The 11,265-nt window shown below is 37.1% G+C and overlaps 1 protein-coding gene across 1 annotated transcript; it reads left to right on the forward strand.

The window, feature by feature from the left end:
* prtfdc1b (phosphoribosyl transferase domain containing 1b) lies at positions 1-9,206 on the forward strand. The gene is made up of 9 exons (XM_062428872.1): positions 1-48; positions 276-382; positions 2,204-2,387; positions 2,955-3,020; positions 6,183-6,200; positions 8,310-8,392; positions 8,622-8,668; positions 8,794-8,870; positions 9,106-9,206. Exons 1-9 carry the CDS (start codon positions 1-3, stop codon positions 9,151-9,153), a joined length of 678 nt encoding a protein of 225 aa, XP_062284856.1. The 3' UTR covers positions 9,154-9,206.
* Positions 9,207-11,265: the final 2,059 nt, after the last annotated feature.

The raw sequence follows: 11,265 nt of genomic DNA on the forward strand, positions 1-11,265 counted from the left end.
ATGGCAAACGTCGCCGTCCAATCCGAGGGAAGAAGCGGCGGGATTGTGGTAATTTAATAAGAAAAACCGGCAGGAAAAAGTTTAGTCATTCATTGATGCACACTCACACACGAGCTTGACTGCAGACATCTTTGCGTACCTTGCACATTTCTTTTATTTTGGATCCACATGTGTCTCTGAAGCTGCGCCAAGCGTGTCTTCACCTTTGTAGCAGGAGTCAAACATTGTCTGTGTGGTGACTGCTATATTATATTTGTGTTCATTTTTCGTCCCAGATTAACGATGACTGGCCAGGCTACAGTTTAGATCTGTTCAGCTATCCTGCTCACTACTCCGGAGACTTAGACTGTGTCATCGTCCCACATGGAGTTATTATGGACAGGTACAACAACACTGAACTAAGATATTTCTCTCTGCCTGACTAATACTGTGTTGAAGAGGCTACATGAGCTGTCCAGATGTGTCTGCTGCGGTTACTCAGGTTGCATTAAAGCTACATTACGTGGCTTTTGGCACATGGGGAAGTTTTAGTAGATATATCACTTATTCTAGGCTTTACAATGTGGGGTGAAACTGTTCGGTGTTTTCTAAAAAAACAACCTTCTTTCTAACCTTCTATACATACACAGTATACTGTAATTTTGATGCTTAAAAAACTAGATCTGATTCTTGATTTTTGCCAGATTACTCAGTAATAGTAACACTTGTGTCAGTATGTTTTATTCAGTGAGTAGAGTGTAGTTTTTGTTTGTTTGTTTTTAAAGAAATGTACAGTATCACAAAATGGCAAATGTTTTCAAAATGAGTAGTAACAGTGCAAGCACTTGCTTACTGTTATTTGCATCATCAGACAAAACTGTTAACATTTAAAAACGAATTTAAATGACATTTTCCTGCTTTTTAATTCAAATGTACTCAGTCATTCATTAGATACACAGAATTCTTTAAATATATGACATGTAATACGGCATGATCATACATCAGCATTTTTTATTGTGGAGTTTATGAGAGAGCACAGTCTCCACCATCACATGAAGGCATCGTCGGTGGCACGACGGTAATCACGGTCACTTCTGTGATAAAATAACTGAAAGTCAACCAAGGTTAGTGACTGCCAGCAGACATCCTCCTTTTATGGCTCAGCCTCTCTCTGCCTTCTGTAATGGCTCCTATCCAACATATTAGTGAACATGCACTCAGGCAAACACATGCACACTATACATAAAGTAAGTTAAGTAAATTGTCTCTTAAAGAAAGAATGATTCTTTAGTGTTGGTGACAGTGATATAGTATATTCTGTTTTGTTCATTGAAATTAAAGGGTAAGACTGGAGATATTATATTATTGTACAAATCTCATAAGAAGGCCTAAACAAAAGTCTTTGTTACCCAGCCCTAACTCAGTCATTCCTGCTGGAGACGTGAATCTATAAATACTGGTTACTAATATATAGTTGCATTAAATAAAAAACTTCAGTAATTTATTTTAAAACAGTTTGGCACTGTAGTTTATAGCACAAACAAGTGCAAATAGTGTGTTTGTTTGAGGCAGTTTTCAGTGAGATTAATACACATTTAGTGTTCTTGTGAGTATTAACTATTGACTATATAAATAGCAGCAGCATAGTGTATATGAATATGCTATAGAATGCAACAATGGCTGTTTTTTTTTTACGAGGGTCTATGGCACAAAATCAGGTAGTAAGAAAGAATAATAAACTGTATTCACTGTAGATCATCTTACACTCAGTTTTTACGTTTTTGTCTTCATCATATCAAAATGAGAACCATGTGATTCTCAATAAAGGAGAAAAACTACAATTTCTTGTCAAAAATGCCCTGTTTTGCAACTTTAAGACATTGTTTAGAAAGCTATATACATACATAGGCTATTTACTTGTTATTGTAATATTTTTTAATGATATTTTCGATATTCAGCTAATTTACAAATAACAAGCAGAGCTACAAACATGGTGGGTGTACTGTAAATGCCACTATGCTGTCCTTGATCCTTGAGAGAACAGCTGGGGGGTTATATTAGCCTACAAACCTGGATCACCCACAGCTCTGAGCTAAAGGCCTCTATTACAAGAGTACAGCTTTTCTTTAGAGGGAAATGAACATGTATTACTTGTATCATTAGCCTAGAGAGCCCAGTGTCCTCATATGCAGCTGAAGAAACTCTCTTTCCACGTTGTTTTCAGAACAGAACGTCTTGCTCGAAACATCATGGATGACCTGGGTGACCATGACATCGTGGTACTGTGCGTGCTGAAAGGAGGCTACCAGTTCTGTGCCGACCTGGTGGACAGGATCAAGGCACTCAGCCGCAATTCCGACCGCACGATCCCCATGAGGGTCCACTTCATCCGCCTCAAGAGCTACCTGGTGAGTCTGTGTACACTGCATGACCGAAGGCACTCAGACGCTGGCAGTTCGGCTTAAGTGGGGTGTGGGAGAGTGGAGAGGCACTTTTCATGCTTAAGATTATCAGTCATGATGGTTGTGAGTCCTGTGACTCAGTCAGAGGATATTATACTTTATACAACATTATGACAGTGGCATCTTTGTGTAACATTGCCTTGATCGTCATGTTTCCATGTGGTCACAACAGCCTACGCAAAGGATAAAAAGACCACAGACTTTTAAATGAGCACTATGGGATTGTGTTTTTCTGTAAAATACACTTTGGCCTCAAATGCATCTCATCATTTAATTCAAGTTCAAAGATGACTCCATAAATGTTCCTATCTATATGAAAATGACCAATATATTGCACAATAATGTAGTCTCATTATCAAACTAAGTACTTTACTTTACTGATAGACATGATATCAGAAGAGCAGTCACTTCGTTTAAATGGGGAATGTGTTTACAATTTTCATTGTAACATATTTTTCATTGCTACTATCAGCAGTGTCTAAAAATGTATCTCTTGGGTTTTTACTTTCACAGAATGATCAGTCAACGGAGGATCTTCACATACTTGGAGCAGAGGATCTATCTTTTTTAAAGGGAAAGGTAATATTCTCATCATCTTTGAAAACAGCTTATTTATAAACTCCAGCGAGACACTATAATGAGCCCAGTTACAATAAGACACAGACAAGTGGCATTGAGATGGGAGAGTATTGATGGATGGCAGCCTCAAGAGGGCAGCCTTCCCTCTAATCTGCCATCTCCCTCTCTATCCTGAGGAAATGGTTGAGTGCTTCCGTAAAGGAGATCGAAGATGGCAGTTTGTGACAAACCCAGCAATGATCAGATACCAACTGTTTTGTTCTCTTGGGCCACATTTAATTGTTAAAAGGCTTTTCCTGCTTTATCTCAGTGGAGGCAAAATGTTGCATCGCAGTGTAAATGGGAGGATATGTTGATGGGTATCACAGCAGATCAGGAGAATGACACAGACTCACTGTTCATGTCGGGTTGTTGTTATCATGTTATCAAAATCAACTGCTCAGTGAAGCAGAATGTGTCTAAGTGTGTGTGTGTGTGTGTGTGTGTGTTTCTTCTGACTGTTGCTGAGCTCTGAAAGAGTGTGTAATATTTACTGAGGGGTCTTGATTAGACAATATAGACCAGCAATTCTCAACCTTGTAGACAAGACCCTTATAAGATGTTACAAGATGAATTGCAGTGGTTGCAAAAGAATTTCTGGGTTTGTAAATAAGAAAAAGCAAAAATTACTTTTATTTTTCAAACTTTTCTTGGAAAAGTGGAAAACACTGTATAATTTTACTCATGCTGATATCGATATATTAGCAGATAATATTATATATACAGAATATATACACCATTTTTTTAGGTGATCCCTCAAATTTGTTTATCAAACACAGATATGTAATGAAGACATGATATTTTATAGTTAAACAATGAACTTTATTGTATAAAATGACACCAGTGCACTGAAACAGTAAACTTTACTGGGAATTTAATAATTATAAATAACTATGAAAGAACTATTACTAATTAAAAAACATTAACGTATAACAAAAAACAAAACATGTACGTATATATTAAACTTGGATTGATAAAATATACAGAAATTTCTGCCTATATGACTTATACAAAACTATATAAGTAATGTAAATATATAGCCTAACTATATAACTAATATTTAAAAAAAGACAACAATGCTAATACTGATATATCTGTGATAATCCAATATCTGCCGACTGAAATATCGGCTGGGCTCTAGTTAGAATTGAACGTGTCATGATATGTGCCAAAATTTTTAGACTAGATCAGATTTACGATTTGTGTCCATGTATTTCTTCAGCTAATATGGACAAGAAATTATTTGGTGTGTCTATAAGTGCTAACATGTCTGCAGCTTGTTTACATGAACTTTACAGTTGTAGCAGTGCTAGCAGTGTGGCTGTAAGGATGGTTGGCCCCCCAGTTTGATACAGACTGAAATATCAAAAGAAATACTTAAAAAATTGCCATGAAAGTTTGTAAAGACATTTGTGATTCCCAGAAGATCAATCACAATTAATTTGGTGATCTTGTGCTCTTTGCTGCCATTTGTGGTTTTGATTGGATAAAATGTCATGAGATTTGCTTCAGACATTCATTTCCTCCGTAGGAAGAACTGTGATAACATTATTAATAATAATAATAATAATAATGCATTATATTTAAAGGCACCTTTCAAAGCACTCAAGGACACCTTACAAGGCACATAGAACACGACAACAGTACATTGTTACAGTTATTGACATCTCCTCTTGCAGTTTAATTTGTGCTATACTTTGGTTTATAATCAAATGGCTTGGTGTTTAGTGCTAAATAGAACATATTTGCATGGTAACACGCTAGTTTACATTATACCAGCTAAACATAAACAAGTTAGCATTGTCACTGTGAGCAATGCTAACTGTAGCATTTAGCTCACAGTACAACTGTGCCTCTAGTAAAGTCTCACAGAGTGGCTGTAGCTTGTTGTTTTTTCTCTTTGCACATCTGTACATATCTGTCTGTGTGTGTGTGTATTCGCATGTGATAAAATGACTCAGCGTACTACAGGAGTCATAAGTCAGCGAGAGTATTCAGAGGTAACATAAATCAGCTGATCTGAACACTCACAGTCATACACACCCCTTTAGCTGAGAATGCACTCTCGCACACACGCACGCACACACGCACAGTAAATCCCCCTTTAGCCAGGCGTGTCATAGATGCCTGAAACATGAATAGGATATGAGGTAGTAAGCTTGAGTCATTGTCGGCTGCTTTTCACACTGTATTTTAAGTGTGCTTGTGAAATGCCTGAGCTCAACTAAATGTAGTCTTCCGTTTGTAACTGAATGCTGCGATGTTTTGCTGGAAGAAGTGAACTAATGTGTGTTTGTGTGTGACAAGGAACACGTAGCGTAGTTAATTCTTCACCTTTCCACAGTAGCAGACAGTAGCTTCCCCTTTCTGCATGAACTTTAATAATATATTTCTCCCGGGTTTACCGCCCTCTACGTAAATCTGTATGAGTAATGAGGCCCAAACAAAGCATGACTGCATACATGAGTGAATCCTTTGTTTGAAAAGTAGAGTACATGGCATATATTTGGCAGTTAAAGAGTTTGTTTTGTTATCTTGACCTAGCTAAGCTCAAGTGAAGCTCAGATCACGACTCTTAATATAAATAGTGCCCAGTTGTCTCCAGTTGATTAGACAAACATTTGCAGGATTTCAGCAATTTCACTGCGGCATTCAAAGAAGGACTGCGGCAACACAGATTTCCAATCAGGACGAGGCTGACGTTTTTCCGGGGAGGTCATATAACCTGCATTATCATTGGTATAATAAAATGTAATAAAACTCTTACTGATACAGCGCTTAATTTAATGAATGTGAAAGGGCTCAGCTGATATCCCATGTTTCAACACTTCTTCCTCCACGTTTCCAGAATGAGATGCCTATAGATGATCATTTCCTTTAGATGTATTTGTATGTAACAAAACTTGCAGCACAGGTTAATATGTATTCATTTTCACTTGAATTTTTACCACAAATGAATCATTTGTTGTTGTTTAGATGACTATCTGTGTAGTTTTTTTTAAACATTTGTCTGTATTATCTTAGAATGTTTGTATGATTGATCAGCAGCTTGTTATCAGTTCCTAACCAAGAATACTTGTTTGCTTCTCTCCCTCCCTTCCCTCCGCAACATGCTCTCATAAGAACGTACTGATTGTGGAGGTGAGTCAACCATGTTTATTTGCCTCTCCATTTTTCCTCTTCACCAAATGGGCCTTTTGTCTTTCTTGCTGTTGTTGGCTATTCAGGTCAAGATAAGCCATTTAAAGTTTTCTTTTTAGTTCAGGACCTCAGTTTAACATGGAAAAAAACGTTTTAACTAGCTGCCCTATATTTGAGAAATCTGAGTTGTTTTTCAAACATCATCCTACAGCAAACTTTCTCTCGTTAGCACAATAATTGAGTCCTGCAGTGGGGATCGATGCACTGTGAAGTAATGACATTTACCATCAAGAAATGAATGTGGTTATTCAATTATGACTGATTCCTTTATGTTGAGATTGCATGATCAAACAATGAAACTGCAGTCATTAGTCAGTGCTCAAACATCTTTGAATATGCCCTTGTAGTCATTCATTGACTGCGACTACTATTGTCATGTAATTGCATTTTTACTATTGTAGTTTTTCAGCGTAATCCTTTTTTTTTTTTTATTCATGTTTTATTTGGTTCTTAAGTATCACAAGTGTCTTTTAGATATTGCAGTTTTTAAAAGATTGACACATATAAAGCTGCTCTAATCAATAATTTTATGTTAACGATGGATGGAATTACTATTTATAATGGGGAAGTTGTGGCTCATAGTGGTGAACCCACAGAGAATCATTGTCCGACGCTGCAGTTCACCGCAGCTTATCAGAGCTTTGCTGCATCTTAGAGCTCCCTGTTTTATTATTACAGCCTTCAACTTCCCAGTTATGTTCCACTCTCCCCATTATGGTTTCAAGCAGCAGCAGGAGGTGGCTGTTTTCAGTAAAGCTCTGATGAACCCACTGTACACTACCTGCCCAGCACAATACTGCAAACAAATAAACTTAGTGACTCACTGGTCTGACCCTTTTAGCAGGTAAAGAGCCTGATATTACCTTCACGAGTTAGTGGAAACCAAAACAGCACTTAAGGAGGGTAATCATTGGACTTGCATTCATCAGGTGACAGAGACACGATTCCAAGGTAATGCTAAGGTTGCTCTGGGTCTACTAGATGTGTAAATAGGCAACACATTAGCCAAATAAACTTTATAATGATATGCCACTGCTGTCTTTCCAGTTTGGTGTGCTACCTTCAATTGGCCAGAACATTATTACAGGTTTCAATACTTGAGTTACTGTAATTTAGTAACCTTTTCATGTACCTGGACTTTTTAGTTTCAGCTGTTTTACTTTGGATGGGAGTAGTACACTTATCTATAGTTGAATGGGCAACAGGTACACATCACAGTCTGGATGATTTGCCATTTTACTTTTTTTCCTCTCAGAGAACAACATGAAGAAAAAGCTTTTGTATGTGAAACAACAACAGAGCAGCACTGTATTTCATAGAGTTATAAAGTGGAGTCTACTGATACTGTAATAGTTACAATATATGACTAACTGGTTCCTCAGTGGTGATCATATACAGTATAATGCAACTTTGCAGGTAATTTAAAGTACTTCACATAAGGCAAAAATAAACACAATAGAATTTGTTTTGAAAAACACAATGAAAACCAAAATAAAAATTTGAATAAAATTTGAATAAAATAAAATTACTGTTTCTCTGATATGAGTTAAATTAGTTATTATGATATTCCTTCATAGTTCTTGAGTAATCAAGTGGAAAAAATGCATTTCTACATGAGTAACAGGTCACTCTGTTGCTCTTTCCTCTTGTTTTTACTCTCTGCTCAGTCCAGTCACTATTGAAAAATGTTGAGTGTAAGTGTGTATAGGCAATTCATTCTATATGTAGGACATGCTGCCATACATTTACATAACAAAACATACTTCAGTGGCTACATTCCTACACTACTTTCCCCTCTTCCTAATAATGCAAGTGGTTAGATGTGCACTTGTGCAAAACATCACGTGTTTATTTTTAAATTCTCTTTTTCAGTAGAAGTCATTTTTCTAGAGAAGCTCATACTTTAAATGTAAAACCAGTACCAGTGTGACTTACTTCTTCTTTTTCACTTTAACCGCAGTGTGAAATGAAACCCTCTTTTTGGATTGAATTTCCTCATTTGCAATCTCACACCTTCTCAATCCAGTTTTTCTATCTTGCATTTTACAGGCCATAGTAGGCACAGGAAAGACAATGAAGACTCTCCTAAAGCATGTTGAAGCCTTCAGGCCCAAAATGATCAAAGTAGCAGGGTAAGTTATGGCTGTATAGACCTTAAACAATACCAGCCCAGTTGGAACTGCTTTGTGAATCACTGAATATCCGCCTTTCAGTCTAGACAGTGAGAGAGACAAAGAAAGAATAAGGGATGCAGGTTTCAGATGGTAACGGTTTCAAAATGAATTCTGCCCCTTGACGACCTATGCAACAGGTAGGAGGAGATATTCTGTCATAATGTCTGCTTTCATTTTTCCCCACCAGATTGTTAGTGAAGAGAGTGCCACATAACACAGCATGCCTTCCCGACTGTATGTATCTGATCAACCCTGTTATGTTTTTATGAGTCAGTGGTTCCTTCACATTTAAAACAGTTGAAGCCAGTGAGTCAGTGCTTTACGGTCCTACTTCTAATTAATGTTGTCTTTGATTTCAGATGTTGGCTTTGAGATACCTAATCGGTTTGTGGTTGGATATGCCTTAGACTACAATGAGTATTTCAGAGACTTGAATGTAAGTGAGAACCTTTTTCCCGATTTAACACAATAGTGATCCTGTTTACGAGGTCTTCCTCGTAAACAGGATCACTATTGTGTTAAATCGCTCATGATGAGGGACTGATAACACTGCCAGTCATGCAATACGTCATATGACAGTTATATACTATAAAAGATCATGATGGGTGTTGTTGAACTTGCCCATATTCTGCATTCTGACCCTTGTTGTTTTTTTCTCCATTTATTTTCAGCATATCTGTGTGATCAGCGAAAGTGGGAAGACAAAATATAAGATTTAAAATGAAGGACGGCAAAAGAGGCGACTGTCACACAGATGTCATCTCACAGCAAGCCGGAAAGTTTTCCTTGAGATGCCATTCACTTACAGCTGCTATCATGACACTTGATCTCTAGCATCCCTGTTTTGTTACAACATTCCTTCTAGGAAACTTTTTTTAAATTTTTTTTAATTTTTTTTTTTACAGTAGACGGATATTTAACTGATAATTTTAGCTAAATATTTCATGTTTTTACCATGTTTTAAAGGAGCAACTTAATTCTTCATGTTTACAAATTATGATTAACATGGACAATGTTTAATGCTACTGTTTGTAGTTTACATGTAATGTAATTCTCCTTGTATGCAATGTAAAGGACTTGATAATCATGACGTGTGTGAATGTGATGAGGAACTCAGTGTCAGCTTCTTTTGAGTTGCACTGTTATTATTACGAGGAATTTGCCATTTAGTGTTATGATGTGGTATTTTCTTCTCTTCTACATTACCTTTTCTAATTTTTCAAAGTAGTTCTGTAAACACTAAAAGCGATAACTACCTCTTTTGGTTTTTTCAGTGTTTGAGGTGCAGTGGAGTAGTAATTTAACACATAAAGTATATTTCAACATTTCTGTGACCTGATGTAATGTGTCACTACACTATTAACATTTGCCCAGCGCAATTGCTAATGGGGATCCTAATAAACAAACAATAAACACACAAACAATTTACAAAGGATGAACTTGAGTCATCAAAACATCTTGTTGAATGTAGTTTAATAACTTAACTTTATACAGTCCTTACAGTATGTGTTTTATGTTATTAAGCTGGTGGTATTTTTTTTAACTGATGATCACAATTTGACAGAAAACGAACTCTTTTATAGGATTGTCAGTTCCCTTCGTAAACTCTTTGTTCTGCTTGTTTCTTTTTAAATTTCAAGACTGGCCAACGTGCATCCTGAAACATGGCAAGCTTGATACACATCAGGCTACCATTCATGAATGAAAAAATAGGTTACCCTCAGACGAATTAGTAAAAGGAACAAAAAAGAGGCCATTGTGTAGAGCTGCTGTGTCCTTACACCTGACATATGACTCCGGTCTCTAGGCAGGGGACACCAAGTGCTACAACAAGACCGTTTTTCTCTCAGTATACTAAGGTCTGCTGGGGATTACAGTGAATTGACTGCCTGACCTTTTAACAGAATTTAGTTCTGAGGATAATGTCTTGGCGAAGCAGTCAAATAGTATGAGAAAACAACTATCCTAGGTCTTAGAGGAAGAAGTATACAGATCCTTGAGTAAAAGCACACACTAAAAATACTCAGTTACAAGTTCTGCATTCAAAGTGTTAAGTAAAGACACACGGGTATTAGAAAAATGTATGTAAAGTTTTAAAGCAGTAGTATGTAGAAGAAAAAGGCTCTGAATGGTACTGGATGATTCGTACTGATGTACTGTCATAGCTGACAAAATCTCAACCTGCTTTTTGATGTTAAATAAATGCAGTGGAGTCCAAAGTACATTTCCCTCTGAAATAGAGTAGAAGTATTGATGGAAGCAAACATCAAAATAGTACTCAAATTCTTGAGTGTTTGTCTAAATACATAAACACTTTTTATGAGAGTAATCAAAGATGACTTGTCTGAAATTGGCCTGAAATTGAAAAGTTATTTTGCAGGTTTATATCCACAGTAAATCCACTGGAAGTTAAACTGGCTGGACAGGACGGCTTTGTGAAAGTCTCCTCCCTAAACTGACCTCTGCAACAAAAGCTGCCAATCCCAAGAACAGGTGGCCCCTTATGTTCAAGAGGAATACAAGGGACATTTGTCCGGGGCCCCCAGAATTTGAGGACTTTTTGCAACTCTCCTGCTGCATATTGCTTATAGCAAAGGGAGTGTCCGTTTTAAACATTTAATTTGAATTATCTGCTAATGGCAGCACGATGAGAGCAAAGATTATTTGCAGTGAGGAATGTGTGAACTCACATTCCTCATCCACTGCCATCCACATGCCAGCCCTGCTCGACCTCACTTTGAACCAGGGCATGTGACTCCTCGTCCACAGCCTTGTTGTTCAAAATTAAATGAAACCGGACAGCATTGTGAAAAGCAGTAACTGAACTGTGG

This window comes from Scomber scombrus, chromosome 11 (assembly GCF_963691925.1).
Source record: "Scomber scombrus chromosome 11, fScoSco1.1, whole genome shotgun sequence".
Classification (NCBI taxonomy): Eukaryota; Metazoa; Chordata; class Actinopteri; order Scombriformes; family Scombridae; genus Scomber; species Scomber scombrus.